Raw genomic sequence first — 14,455 nt, forward strand, 5'->3', positions numbered from 1 at the left:
CCACTGGTAGTGTGCACTGTCCCTTGCTATTGCTGTAGCAACGTCAGGCTCCACCCCTGACTCTGCATCCTCACTTCTTTCCTCCGTACAGTCTGCAACAACGATTCCTTGAGCATCAGCAAGAGCCCTCCATGCAAGAACAGCTTTGGGATCGAGAACTCGCTCTCCACTTCCTCGGAGGTACGCTGGCCACCCCATCTGCCAGCTGGGGAAGGGACTCGGGGAGGGAACAGAGCAGTGCAGTCCCAGTACTCTGACTTGATATCCAGCTCATAAAGCCTTGTAGTCCAGGCTCAGAAATCAGGTGTTCTGGAGTGCCTGTTCTTCAGTTCGTCTCAGTGCTGAGGGTCTGAGTAGAGTAGCTGAGGCTGGGAGCGTGAGGTGAGAATGCTTCTAGGTTATTCTGGCTGCACTTCTAGAGATCCAGCAAAGCATGTCTGAGTTCTGGGACCCCTCTGAGCATACACCTGCACTTGCACTCACAGCCCCCCTTCCCACCTCCGGCTCCTGCCCAAAGCACCCTTGGAGCTGAGCTGACCTTTCACAAGCTGCCCCAGTCCGATGCTCTTATGTCCGTTTCTCCCCCAGGACCCTCATTCAGGTTGCCCCAGCAGGAGCAGCTCTTCCCTGTCCTTCCACAGCACTCCTCCGCCCCTGCCCATGCTGCAGCAGAGTCCTGCCTCGCTACCCCTGCCCGGGGTGCAGCAGGTGAATGGCCTGGCCAGGGTGGCAGGCAGCGGGCTGGGGGGAGGCACCACTGCCAGCCACAGCCTCTCCACGGTGCCCATGGTGGACGGCCTGATGGGGACCCTGGCAGGAGGCCAGCAGATGCCCATCAACGGGATCCTGGGGAATCTGAACGGAGCTCAGGCCGCCCAGCCTCCGAGCGCGCTGACGCAGGCGAGCGGGCCTCCGACCTTGCAGCTCTCCACCAGCCTGAGCAGGTGAGGATGGGGAGCTCGCGGGGACAGCCCTGCCCTCTCCAGCAGAAGCCTAGCACCGGGAGGGAGGGAGGGAGGCCCTACGTGTGCAGGACCAAGACGGGCTGCGCTGACATTCCCTGCCCTGCTCCCCTTGCAGCATGCCCAGCCTGAGTCCCCTGACAGAGCAGCAGCGGCACGTCTTGCACCAACACGAACAACAGCTCCAGCAGCTTCAGCAGCTCCTGACTTCCCAGCCGCTTAATCCGGTAAGTGTGCCTGCTGGCACCTTTTATCTGATGAGCTCTTTAATGGGAAAGCCTCGGAGCAGAGAGCAAAACTTAGGGCTCCCTCCTTCACATGAATCCCCTGCCCACAGGGCTGCAAGAGTCATGTGCCTTTTCCTTTGCTCCGGGCTGCTGTGGGTGGAGTGAGGAGAAAAGCTTTAGGCAGGAAGGTGCGGCACCTCCTGGAGGGAGGGAGATGGGGATTTGAACTTTTTTGTACAAAGGAAAAAATTTAATCTGGGTTTCCCACATCCTGAGGGTGTGAGAACATGGTAACGCTAAGCCACCGTAAAATCAGGAGTGCTGTTACCTCCTCCAGCCGTCTTTGAATGCAAATCGTGTCTGCTCCTGCTGCCACAAGCACACTGGTCTCTGGGCTTGCAGATGTGCTGAGGCCCACAGGAGAAGAGGAACTCGCTTGAGGACACTACTTGAGTTTAGGAAGAGATAAGCGCCAAATTGCTTAGTCCTGAGGCAGGTGAGCCGTGTCTGGGCACATTGGCATGGAGAACTGGAGATGCCAGGGGGACTGCGTAGGTGGCTGAGGACTTCGGGGTCAGAAAAAGGATCAGGCAGCTGTTGTGAGGATCTTGGCTCTCTGCCTGCATCCTCTTGGGTGAAACAGCAGCCCCGTCCCAGGCTGTTGTGGGAATGGCTGCACAGATCGATGGTAAACAAACCCCTGAGTGTGTAAGAACCTCATTCACGTGCCCTGCAGAAACCTCTGTGGTGTCCCTCCCCTGCGGTGGAGTTGCACGGGAGTGCTAACAGTTCCCGTCAATGAAGCTGTGCTCATTTATATCTCCCATGAACTTGGCCCGTTGCTTTGGATAGATTTCTGGGTCAGGCTATTTATAACCCGGGAAAAGCAAATTTCAAAGGGCTTCTCTTCACAGCAGCTGATGTCACCGTGTCATCAGCTGCATCCCTGTGGGTACGGGAACAATGTCAGCTCTCAGCCTGCCGCATTGGTCGATGGTTGCTATGGTGATTTCTGCAGTTTGGTTGGATTCGAGGGTGTCCCTCTGGGTGCAGGCGAGCCGTGGCCCTCGTCCCCCCGGGTCCGGCTCACCTACACCGACCCTGTGGGTCAGGGCTGAGCTGCGAAGCGGGGACGGGCTGGGGAAGGAAATTAGCAGGAATTCAGGATAGTGAATGCCACAGACTTAAAATCCGTGGGTCAATTGATTGGAAAGAGCTGAGTAGATCTGTGTGCCTGCAGGTGTCTTAGGGAGGGTTAGCTGATCCTACGCGTCAGGAAACAACGGGGTTGGAAAGGTGGTAAGCACAGGCTGTTAATGAACATGAGACACACTCTTCCTCTCTCTACCTATAGAGACGTGATCAAGGGGGCTTTCTCCCTGTCCCCAGTAGCATTGCTTGGGATGGAGTGCGCCGAGCTCCTGGCTGCTTTGTATTAGGTGTCACCTCTTCCTGAGCCCTTTGTCCCTCCTTTGACTTCTCTTCCTCACCCTTCCCTGCAGGAGCAGCAGGCCCTGGTGTTCCAGATGATGCAGCAAATCCAGCAGAAGAGGGAGCTGCAGCGGCTGCAGATGACAAGCTCGTCCCAGCTGTCCATGACCAGCCTCCTGGCAGCCACCTCTGCCCCCCTGCACTCCAGCACCAGCGCCCTGATGACCTCGGCCCCCCAGCCGCCCCCCAGCAGCAGCTCTCTCCTGGCCTCCCTCTCCCCCCAGCAGCTCAACCCTAGCAATGCCCTCATGGCCCCCCAGGCCACCCCACCGCTCAGCGCTCCTGGGAACAGCCTCCTGGCTTCGGGGACAGGCATCCCACCCGTCCTTACAGCACAGACTAACCCGTTTCTCAACCTGCAGACTGATGGCAACACCCCGAAAGGAACGGTGCGTATGCTGCTAGCACTACCCTAACCCCACTGAGCTCGTGGTGCTAGGCGCTGTACAGACCTGGGGAGAGACAGTCTGCGCTACAGTTAACTTGGGGGAGCAAGGGCACCGCTTAGGCAACAGAGCCAGAATGCTTTGCTGCATCCCTGACTAGCCAGTGTCGCGTCCTGATCCTACCTCCAAGGACTTCTGTAGGGCCCCGGCAGGGTCGTGGGTAGGCACAGAGGCTCCCGAGGTGCCCTTCCGCCTGTGTGCAGACACACAGCAGACCTGCTGCAGACGCAAGGCAGAGACGGGCCGTAGATCTGTCTCCGTTAACCCTAAGACTTGGATGGGACAACGTGCCCCTGGCAGCGCTGGCCCTATTGGAGCCTCCTGATGAAATACAAAGGTGACTGCATGTTGAAACAAACCCGGGGTTTAGAAGGAATCTTGCACCCAAGAGGAGAGGTTGTGGAGAGGTTTACGGCCTCTCTGTAAAGCAGCCTTGTACTGGAACACCAGTGTCTAGGGGCTGATGGTGTGATGCTTTCATCTCTCCTCCCTCCCTCCCCTGGCCTATACCTGTACCCAGAAGGTCCAGCCCTGGTTGGAGACATTTAGGAGCCAAAGGCCAGGGTCGAGGGGCCAGCTCGGCCTGAACCGGGCAGAGGGGAAACCCGGGGCTCCCGTGTCTCCGTTGATCTCGGAGGAGCCCGAGAGGTCGCGGTGAGCAGGGCCGCAGCACGGCAGGGCGCTCTGCTTCTGCCCCCTCGTGTTGCTGCCCGTCCAGTACTGATACCTGTCTCCTCTGCGTCTCTTTTTCTGTTTGTTTTTTAAAGAGCATGAATGAAAAGGGAGCTCCTCTTACCCAGGACAAGGGCTAAGCTCCCCCCTCACCCCGAACAAACCAGCAGCCAACTCCTCTCAGCCAGGGGAATGTGGCTTTCCGCAGTCAACCTTGATACTGTTAGAGCAATGAGCACAAGGCTTCCAAGAAGCATTTCCTGCCGCTGGGCAATGCCAAGAGGTGCTTTGGAAGACAGCACGTCTCTGACCAAGCCCTGGTATCGGGAGGAGCGAAGGTGGGGGCTGCCTGCCGCCCTGGTCCGTGCCACACGTGCTCAAAGTGAAGCTGTGTTTCCACGCAGAGTGGAGGAGAGAGTTAACACCAGATGCCTGCCAGTCTCCTCCCTGCCGTGAGTGCAAGCGTGTGTTCACGTGTGCGCAGCCCCCAGGCCAAGGCACTAGAAACCATCGAGCATCCTTGGCCAAGACCTCGGTGGAGGGAGGCCCCTCTGCCGAGGACTTCCCTCTGCACAGCGCAGAGGAATCTGGCAGTGCCCGCAGAGGCAGCACTGGATGTGACACAGCTGGGGGAGTGGGACCTGGTGGCAGTGCCTACGTGGTCTGCTTCGCCCAGATGGGGAGGTTAAGAAGAAGTTCTGTAGCTGAGATATCTCACCCGCTTTTCATCTGCTGGGCTTTTAGGATGCTCTTCTCGCTATAGCCATCATGTGAAGCCCCGACACCTCAGCTGGATCCAAACCCAGCCTGAAAAGACACGAGCGGTGGAGCGATGGGTAAGGACTCGTGCTTGGGGAGGAGGTGAAAGCCACCTACTTCTTTAAAGGACATTGCCACATCTGCTCTACCAGCTGCTGTCGGTTCGGTGCTGTACTTTTCACGTGAAAAGCACACTCCTGCTCCTTGTGCCGTCTCTCACTCTTCCCTTCCAAGATTTCCAAAGCCTAAAATTTCAGATTGCAAAAAGGGGCTGTAGCCAGTATTACCCCTGTCGTAGCCAACTTCAGAAGGTGCGTTTGAACCTGGCAGTTGTTTCCCAGGCCTAAGCTGGGAGATAGAAATGTGTGTGGGGAAGAGGGAGTCCCAAATCCGGTACCTGTTCTTTCTTACCCACCACAAATCACTCCAATCTGGCAAAAACACGTTCTTCCACTGGTCTTGGGCACTTCAGAAAGGGATCTCCAAGCAATGGGGCAATTACCAGTCTCCTGAGCTAGGACATCGGACCCTTCATTGTTCTCCACCTTTTGACCTTAACTCCGTCTTGCAGCCTGGAACCTCAGCAAAGAAATCGGCTTCCTCTGAGCTTGGATGCGATGGATTGATTGAAGGACAGGTGGGGCAGCTCTGGGGGAAGGGGAACATCTACGTCAAACGTACAAATGCCCCTTCTTTTCCTCATCCCCTGGTTAAATCCAGATCTCCTGGGGGCAGGCGGGAAGACTCCAGCTAATAGAAACTCTGAGGGTCTTAAAAAAAAAAAAAAAAAAGAAAAAAATGTTGTCAGACCTTAATGGATATTTTTCAGCACATTCCCACTGCCCCTAACTAGTTTGCACTATTCAGATTTGTCAGCAGTGGGTCTGTGCTGATAGTACTAGAAAAGCTTGTTATAGGCAAAACTCATCTGCTAAATATCCTTCTTCCTTTTTATTTTATTTTATTCTTGGGGGTTTTTTGTTCGTTTGTTTGGAAGATTGTCACCACAATGGTTGAATAAGGCTAAAAGGAGAGAAAATACCTTTCTGATCTCAGCCTCCAGTTCTGTGAACTGGGCAGAACACTGCTGTCTGCTCAGAAATATATATATTATATATATATATAATTTTTTTTATAAAGAAAAGCTAATGTTTTAACAAGGTTAAGAAGCTATTGGAAAGATGGAGATGGCAGCTAAAAGTGAAAATGCAGGAAAAAAACCCCAAGTCTCCCTTCCTCGTGGTCTCTGCAGCACAGACCTAGAGAGGAGCACTGAACCGTGGCTCTGGCTGGCGCCTTCCCTGTCCCCAGCCACCTCCCCACTAAGTCACGGGCTGAGCTGTGCCACCTTCCATCCGCCTGGTACTTACAAAATGTGAATGAGATCCTTCGGTTGCAAATGGTTTGACTCTAATTTTGGCTCCCTGTCCCCGAAATTGCTTTGGCACAATTGTGTGCTTGCACTTTTTTTTTTATTTCTTCCCCCCTTGCCCCCAGCTGTGGTGTTCCCCCTCCCCTCTGCGAGCAGAGGTGCCACCCAAACCGCCCCGGCACAGAGACCCTCTGCTCACTGCAGGATCCGTTTCTGCAGCGGGGGTCTCGCCTTGCTGCCCCCTCCACGCGTGAGGAGTCTTGGGCTTAAAAGCAACACGCAGAATGGCTGTTCCGGGGCTGCCGTGCTGAATTCAGCCCTGGAGCGCCCTGTTTGTGCACGTGAAGGCTGCGCCTGCCAGCCTTTGGCAAGAAACAGGTCCGTGGGATTTGGGAACAGACATTCCTTAGTGCTGGTTTGGGTCAGCAAGATGATGGACAGAAGTGCTAGGAATAAACCAGTTAAATGTGCAAATGTGGTCTCTGCCAGCTGCTTGCCCAGCTGCATTTATCTGGGGTTTGATATTTTATTTTTTACTCTAAGATCCCAAATTTGCATTGCCCCCTGTTTGCTGTCTGCTGACCATCAGCACAGCCTTCAGACCCATCTGTAACCACGAGGGCCTGACATTGTGCCCAGACCTGGTCAAATTCTTCCAAAATTTAACCACATTTCACACCCTGGTGTTAGAAACAGGCCAGGGGATGGGAAGGGGGGAAGGCGGGTTAGCACCTATCCCTCGTGTAGCGAGCCGTGGTACAACACGCGTGGTCTCCCAGGACAAAGAAAAGCCTTGTTCTGGTCAGTGGTTCGGTGCCCAAATCCCTGGGCAACAACAGAAAACTCGCAGGAGGTCAGTGAGAGGCACTTAACGGTGAGCTTGCAGTCGGGAGGCTGAAGCGTGCTGTACAGGGCTCCGCACCGCTACTGGGGAAATACCTGGGAGCCCACGCATCAGAAGAGGTTGGAAATCAAGAATCTGAGGAGTCGGTTTTGCAGGCAGGGTCGCTGTTAAAAGCGGGGAGGGCTGAGCCATTGTTCCCCAGCTCTCTGCTGGCCTTGCCATTGATTTTTGCTGGTGGCAGTAGCTCGAGTACGAAGCCTCTCTGCTCTCCGGAGCAGGGAGGGACGAGGCTGGAGAGTGGGGAAGAGACGTATAGCACTTACGCATTTCTCTGACATCTTCCAAAGGCGCCCGGTCCCTTTGAAGTGTGCTCCTCGTCTAATCGCCTCAACCTGTCCCAGAGCCAAAGGTCCCTTTGGCAGGTTGAGGGGAGGAGGGGGCACTGCCGCAAGGTCGACATTAAACATTTGTATCTCTGTGAAAAGAGGGAGAGCAGGGGAAAGAAAAAATAAAAGCTAAAGATTATCTGTGTTTCAGTTGCACTGGGGTACGTTTCTTTACCCGTTTTGATGCTAATGTCTCATTTAGTATGTTGCATGTGTCTTTTTTGTTTTGATTTGTTTTTTTATTAAATAAAAGAGAAAAATGTGTATATTTTTGGCAATTTAAGGTAATGTAGCTAAGATATATTTTTTTCACGCTGCTTGACTGTTCTTTATTATAATAAATAATATTAATATTGATATCAAAGACTTTTTTAATACAGCTAGTGTTTCAAAATTTAAATGAGAATAGGGTCTGCGTGATTAACTCCCTGCGTATGTGCTGAGGTCTGGGCAGCGCACACGGGCGCACACGCGGCCCTGTCCCGAGCAAGCGATGCTCTCGAGGAGGCAGGAGCCCAGCGAGGTTCTCAGCCTGGCTCCTTCCTGGCTTTGCACCTCGGGGGCGAGGGGAGGAGCACTTGGTTGTTGTTCATTAGCAAAAAAGGTCCCCCCCAAAAGAACAGCGGGAGCCCGCGCTAATCAGGGGAGATGCTCAACACCAAACGGACTGACCTCGTAGGCTTTCCAGCTGGCTCCTCGGTCCTCCCCGCTCCCAGGGGTTTGTTTCTCCTAAGCACCAAAGGGAAGGGCTCGTGCTGTTTCTGCTTTGTTCTGTTTTTCCCCCAAATAGCTGGGTGATGAGGTCTCTTCAAAATATGGTTTGGAGAGATGTCCTGCTCGTGAGAAAACCAGCTCCCGCTCTCCAGTGCTCAGCTCTTAGATCTGGCTTGGCACTTCAGTGGGTCGTGCTTCAAAACTGCATGCTTTTCTGTCTCATAGCCCACAGGCTCCATGGTTCTGCCTTCTCCTTCTGCTTTTAAATCAGAAGCTGGTTTTACTGACCTTTTGTTTTTCCCCAGCCACGTGTGCCCACGTCCCCCCGCCCGGTGAGGTGGACCCTGCTCGCCTTCTGGGTTCACAGGCTCCTTTAAAAGACCCAGGAGAAGTTCTCCCCCAGCAGCTGATTCTTCTGCAGTGCTTTTCTGTCCCTTATTGACCAGCAGTCAGCATTGCCACCCGGGGGGTGGAAATTGGAGGCCAAAGAATTTGCCCAGGTTTCTCCAGAGAGCCCAAGAGCTGTCAGGAAGGGCGCGCAGCGTGAACTGGAGACACAGGAGTTGATAGTTTTAGCTTTAAGAGTGGTTCTGGTCATTCGAAGGGTCATCCAGAGGAAGCAGAGTTTGGCATGCGAAGGCTGGTCTTGCCGAGTTGGGTCATCAGATGCTCTGGGTTGTTGTAGGAAGCTTTCAGCTGTTTTTTGAAGGGAAAAGGAGGTTTGGTGTCTGGTTCTGGTGTCTGGTTCAGACTCGGTTGCTCTCTGCAGGAGCTGGGAGCTGCTTCTGTGCCTGTTAGTGGTTAGTGCTGGGGTGCAGGCTGGGAGGAGGAGGCAGGGGATGCCTGCGGAGCACCAAGGTCATAGATCCAGTTCTGCTGCGGTTCTTGGAGCCCTGAAATATGAAAAAGCAGTTGAATATTTCCACAGAGTTATGTTGGCTTGTTCCTGGCATGGTTCTCCTCTTTCCACTGCGTGGCTCTTGGTAGCATTTCTGTTCCTGTTTTGCATGGATGGGGACTGGAGAGGAAGGTGCTGAGCGATGTTCGGTGGTTTTGTGCCCGACGAGCAGGTCGTGGCATCTTCTTGGACCAGGATAATGGGAGAAACGCACCTATATATAGCATGGTGCGTGAAACGCAGCTGTGCGAGCAATCCTACGCAGAGCCCCTCTCTTCCACAAGCCTTAGATCCTACGTGCTCCACTCCAGGTCTCTCCCAGCTGGTCACCAGTGTCACCTGGACGTAGCTCTTGTATGAACGGGGGGTCCCTCAGCCCTGGCACCCGCTGCACCCCGCAACCCCCTGGTTTTCTCTCTGCTTCCACGCTGGCACACGGGCTCCAGCCGCGAGCCGGCTGCCCCCGCGGGACGGGGCTGGTTCAGGCTCCGGCACCGTCCCTGCAGACTGCATGGATGCAGATGGCTTGAGCCCCTTGGCTCTGTACCAAAGACAATATAGACATAGATGAGGTCTTCTCACGTGCTCAGTAGAAGACTCCAGAGGAGACATACCAAGCAGATGGTGTCATACTCTTTGGGGTGAAATGTTCAGGCTAGTTGGCAGGGCGAGAGGTGACCATGTCTGAAGCGAGCGGGGATCCAGCCCGCTGCGGTGGTGGAGCGGGTCCCGCGGGAGCTCAGAGCAGGCTGCAGTTGTTTGGCGTGACCGGCAGATTGGCCCTAGGACACAGAGGCTTTCCTGCTGCAGAGGAGAGCTGGAGAAGGGACATCTGCCTGGGGGCTTCTCTGTTCAGTGGGAGTCCATCCCTTGGTCTAAAGTGTCCTGCCTGTCCCCGAGACCTCACTGAAGGCCAGCGCAGCCACGGCTTGCACCGGGGGCCAGCTGCACCCAGCAGCAGTGCCGGTCGCTCCGAAAGCCTTTCAAGTTAAAGCCTGGTTTGTTTGCGCACCCCTCTCCGGTGTCGCCCCATCCAGACGGGGATGAGGGCTTCGCTCTGCTTTGCGTTTGCCGTTAAGGAGACCTGCATCGCCTGCCAGGTCCCAGCCTGGCCGGGGCCGAGCAGGCAGCCCCGTGCCCAAAGTGGTTTTTCAAGGGCTCTCTTCCAGCCCAGCCGGTCGTCAGAGCTGGCAGCTCGTGCTGCTCCGTTATTTACCGGTGCCCTTGGTCTATGCTGTGCTGTGCGGTTTCTTAAGCCCACATAAGTAAAAATAATCAAGTGCCTGTGATCAAAAAAGCCTTGAGGCAGGGAGTTGAATGGGTCCCTGGTGCCTCTCCTTTGTGCATTTAGTCCAAGAAATGGAGTTGTCAGAAAGGCTGTGGATGTCACCTTTGCAGGAAAGGGTGAAGTAGCAATAATTTTAATAGTAACTTTGCAGCAGCAGGTCTGAAACTGCAATTCAGAGCTGTCCTCTCTGCTCCCGTTTTCCAGGCGGGGAAGCAGAGGCACAGAGAGGAGGAACGTGCTCAGGAGCCAGGTCTCCTGCGCTTTGCTCTTCCCTCCCCGCGCTCAGAAAAGGGACCCCAGCTCTGTGGTACCCACCGGTGGGAAGCGCGGGCTCTCCTGCTTGTCCCACGTGGCTCCAATCCTGCAGGGAAGCTCCTTGGGACCAGGGGATGCAGAGACAGCCCAAGAGCTCCTAAGTTTGGGCAGCTGCCGGCCCTGCTGGGCTTTATAGCAGCACTAACGGGCACAGCCCGGCTCCAGCTGCGACTCTTGGTGCCCGTCAGGGCAATTGCTGCTGCGTGGGGCAGCGAGGGCAGGTGGAGCCTTTCCTTTAGCTCCGTGGGTTTTGTGTGAGGACCCTCCGAACAGAAAATCCCCTCCCAGCCCACTGCTGCCTGCCTCAGGACACCAGACCTGGGGCATCGCTGCGGTGGGAGCTGCGGAGGACAGACGGGGGTAGATGGGTGGGAGCAGCAGCGCTACAAGGAAAGGATTTTTTGCTGGTGAGACCTTTGGCGAGGTTGTGCTCAGCGGGAGGGTTTGGTTCGGGCTCGGCTGAATCACGCACCCCCATCTGTCCCTTCCCTCCCCGGGGTCTGTGGCGGAGCCGCCCTGCCCGGCCGGGCTCCCCCCTCGCAGCTCCCTGCCGCAAACCCAGTGCTCAGACTGGAGTAACGTCTGAGGGAGGGAGGGAAGCTTTATGTGGGGTTTTTTTAATTGATATTTCAAAAATTATCAGAATTTTAAGAAATTGGTTTGTGCTACTGAAGTTTAGAAAGTAGGAAAATGTGAAAACTCTGTTAACGATTATCATTTTGACTTTGAAAAGTCATCGCTATCCTGCCCAGCAGCGCCGATCTGTGACTGCGCTGAAGGGTGAAGTGCAGAAACCCCCTCCAGGGCCTGGTTTGTATTTTTAATTTAAGCAGCGAATGCGAAGTTTTAGCACCTGCCTGGGCTGCAGGGAGCCTCCGCTGACGGCCATCCGTGGATGTAGCCTCTGCGAGACGGTTTAATCAACTAGGACTTGCAGACCTAACAGCCGCAGTGAGCAGGAGGGTCCCCAGGTTATGTGGGGGATCGAACTGATGGGCTGCAGACAGGTCCCTGCGTAGCCACGGGCTGGGGTGTTCCTGCCCCTCGGTAGCCGTTTGGTCCAACTGCTCAGGAAAGCGGAGAAGATGCGGAGCTCCGTCCCTGTTCGGGACAGCCCCTGCCCACTGCACGGCCTGGATTTCAGAGGGATTTAAGCACATCCTGAGAGCTAGGACGGCTCCCCACGGCGGAGCTGGTCTCAAGTGGGCCAAAGAGGCCCGTGGAAAAGGGATGAGCATGAAAAGAGAGCGGGGAGAGAAGCGGCGAGTTGCAAATACAAGAACATAAACATGTAAGCAGGTATTTGTATGGTTGCTTTGGTTTTTTCCTAAGAAAAAGTTTTTATTTGAAAACTACACGGGCAGATTTGTAGCCCGGAATGTACGTTCTTTCCTACTACTTGTACAACTGCCATGTGTCGGCGTCTTCTGCGCTCGCTGCGGGAGGCTCGCGGGGAGGACGCTTTCCATTTTAATTTCTTCCTAAGGACAAAAACCAATTCAGGTGCTAAGGGCAGCAGGATGCCTTAGACAGAAAACTGCTCCTGTTTACCCTTCTTCTGTCTTCAGCGGGAAAGGAAGTCAGCGAGCCGCATCTTCTCTCCGTTGTGTATAACGCAAATAACATCTTTGTATCATTAATGTATTTGTGTGACCGAGAAATTGTCACAGTCCTTGTTCTTTTTATTAAAAGAATGTTTTCAAAAAAATAAAAAGTAGGCTAAAAAGATCTGCTTCCACGTCTGCTCGTTTTCTCGACGCTCAGCAGCGCTCCGCGTGCCACAGAGGAACGAGGTTACTCGAGCGCAGCAGCTCCCAAACGACTTGCAGACCACCGGTAATCCGGAAAGCCCAACCCATGGCCCGCAGCTGGGCTGCGGAGCGATATTAAACAGAGAATTTACAACCTCCTCGGTTAAAAATGTGCAGAGGTGGATGTTTGGATGTCTCCAAGTAACGCTGCAAGCTGAGGCGCAGAACCTGGGGAGTTGCTGCCCGGGGGGGTTCCCTACCCCTGCCCCGGGGACGGCAGCGCTGGGGAAGCGCCCTCGGGGCGGGGGGCACTTTAGAAAGGACCATAAAATGGCCCGGGGGGGAGGTGGGAGTTAACACCTCCACAGGGCGACGCGCTCGGTGCCTCGGTCAGACCCGGGCTCCCACCGGGAAGCTGGGACGGTGGGAGCTGACCGGGGGTATCCCCCACGCGGGACACGCAGTGGCCAGGGGCCGTGACCCTCGGCCCCGGTGGGGTCCTGCCCGTGGGGCCGGCTGCCCGCGGAGCGCTCCCCCCCCGGCGTGCGGCCATCTGCAGAGCTAAATCATTTCAGCTGTCAAAAAAGCTAATTTTTCCCAGTAGTGAAATGTTTAAAAAAAGAAAGGGGGGGTGGGGGGAGTCCAAACCTTTGATGCTTAAAAGATGAATTTCCAGGGAAGTGGCGGAGCCCGCATTTGGCGAGCAGAGGGACACCCCCCCCGCCTGCAGCTCCGCGGGGGGGGCCGGGGCGAACCCCCCAAACCCGGCGGGGGGCGGGATGGGGGGAGGCACCGAAGGGCTCTGCACGCCCAGAGCCCGGTTCCATCGGGGCGGTGCGAGGGGCCGCGCACCGGGACCGGGCACCCCGGCGGGGACCGGTGCAAGGGGCCGGCGGGGGGGGCTGCAAGGATCCGTGCAAGGAGGAACCTTTCTGCAGCGAGCAGCCGAGCCCCCGCCGAGCCCGCCCGCCCCGGCTCTTCCGGCGGGGCCGGGAGGAGGAGCCGCTCCCGGGGAAGGTGACCCGGCGGCGGGCGGCGCGCTGGGGCCATGCTGCTGCTGAGACCGGCTGCGCTTGTGACACTGATGAGAGCCGCGGGGCGCAGCGGGTGTGTCCGGGACCCCCCGGGGGGTTTGCACATCCCTTCGCTCTCCTCCGTGCGACGGTGCTCGGCCCCCCCGCAGCCGGTGATCGCCGCCAAGCAGCCGTTCCCGGTGGAGCTGAAGGCGGGGAAGAAGTACGCCTGGTGCGCCTGCGGGCACAGCAGGAGCCAGGTCGGGCCGGGGACCGGGGGGCTCCGGCCCCCCAAGCCGGGATGCGCGGGGATGCGGCCGGGGCCGGCCCGGCCCCACGGGGCTCCCCCGGTGCAGGGGAGGGGGTGCCGTCGTCCTCCGGGGTGCTCCCGCTGCACCCCAGTTCCTGGGGGATGCGCTCGGCCATGGACAGGGCGGGCGGAGCGCAGCCGGGGGGGTGGAGGGGTCGCGGTCCCCCCGTTTTGTGCCCGGGGGGGGGACACAACAGTGTCCCGCCCCCGGGCCAGCCACCCCCAAATCCCCACCTTTACCTCCTCCCTCTTTGCTTTGCAGCCCTTCTGCGACGGCGCCCACAAGAAAGCGGCCCCGGGGATCTCCCCGCTGCGCTTCACCCCGGAGGAGGACAAGACGGCCTGGCTCTGCGGGTGCAAGCGCACCCGCTCCCCCCCCTACTGCGACGGCACCCACAAGGAGGAGGCCGTGCAGAGCGCCCGGCTCTCCGCGCAGCCCTGACACGGCTGCACCCCGCAGGGATGGGGGTCACGGAGCTCGGGACCACAGGGGTGCTCAGCTGTCTGGGGTATGGGAGGGAGTGGGGAGGAGATGCCCAGCTCCCACCCCCATTAAGCTTAATTACTGAGCCCTGAGGGCTGCCATCAGCTGCAGAAAACTTGCCTCACCCCACCGTGGGGGCAGCAGTTTTGCCTTCTGCCCCGCTGGGGCCCTGCCAGGGATAACGAAGGCTCAGCAGTGCCTGGGGAAAAAGAGAATCCCCTGGATAAGGGGACTTTCAGAAGTGGTTTTGCATCGCCAGAGCTGCAGGCACCCATCGGGATGCGGGACGGAGGGACCCGGGCAGCTGCATCTGTAGACACAGACGAAGGGAATGACAGTCTGCAGCATTTATTACATTTACAAAGCTGTATAGTTATACAAATGTTTAACCAATAACGATATATGAATATCAGAATATATTACAAGACATTAAAACGTCGTACAGGATGCAAACATACAGAGCAATTTGGTTTGTACCATATAGGAAAAAACAGAAAACAAAACAACCCCCCCCAAGAGCCCC

General features: G+C 56.4%; 2 protein-coding genes across 2 annotated transcripts in view; both read left to right on the top strand.

Moving 5' to 3' along the window:
• MLLT6 (MLLT6, PHD finger containing) overlaps positions 1-7,523 on the top strand; it is a 47,293-nt gene extending 39,770 nt beyond the window's left edge. Inside the window, exons 16-20 of the mRNA XM_075171522.1 lie at positions 92-180; positions 589-944; positions 1,081-1,189; positions 2,692-3,069; positions 3,894-7,523. Coding sequence (XP_075027623.1) covers positions 92-180; positions 589-944; positions 1,081-1,189; positions 2,692-3,069; positions 3,894-3,938 — 977 coding nt within the window. The 3' untranslated portion in view covers positions 3,939-7,523. The remainder of the gene's footprint in view (positions 1-91; positions 181-588; positions 945-1,080; positions 1,190-2,691; positions 3,070-3,893) is intronic.
• A 5,566-nt stretch (positions 7,524-13,089) lies between these two features.
• Positions 13,090-14,389, top strand: CISD3 (CDGSH iron sulfur domain 3). The gene is made up of 2 exons (XM_075171543.1): positions 13,090-13,398; positions 13,711-14,389. The coding sequence occupies exons 1-2, from the start codon at positions 13,174-13,176 to the stop codon at positions 13,888-13,890; spliced, it is 405 nt and encodes a 134-aa protein (XP_075027644.1). The 5' UTR covers positions 13,090-13,173; the 3' UTR covers positions 13,891-14,389.
• The last annotated feature ends 66 nt before the right edge of the window (positions 14,390-14,455 follow it).

Source organism: Calonectris borealis, chromosome 22 (assembly GCF_964195595.1).
Source record: "Calonectris borealis chromosome 22, bCalBor7.hap1.2, whole genome shotgun sequence".
Classification (NCBI taxonomy): Eukaryota; Metazoa; Chordata; class Aves; order Procellariiformes; family Procellariidae; genus Calonectris; species Calonectris borealis.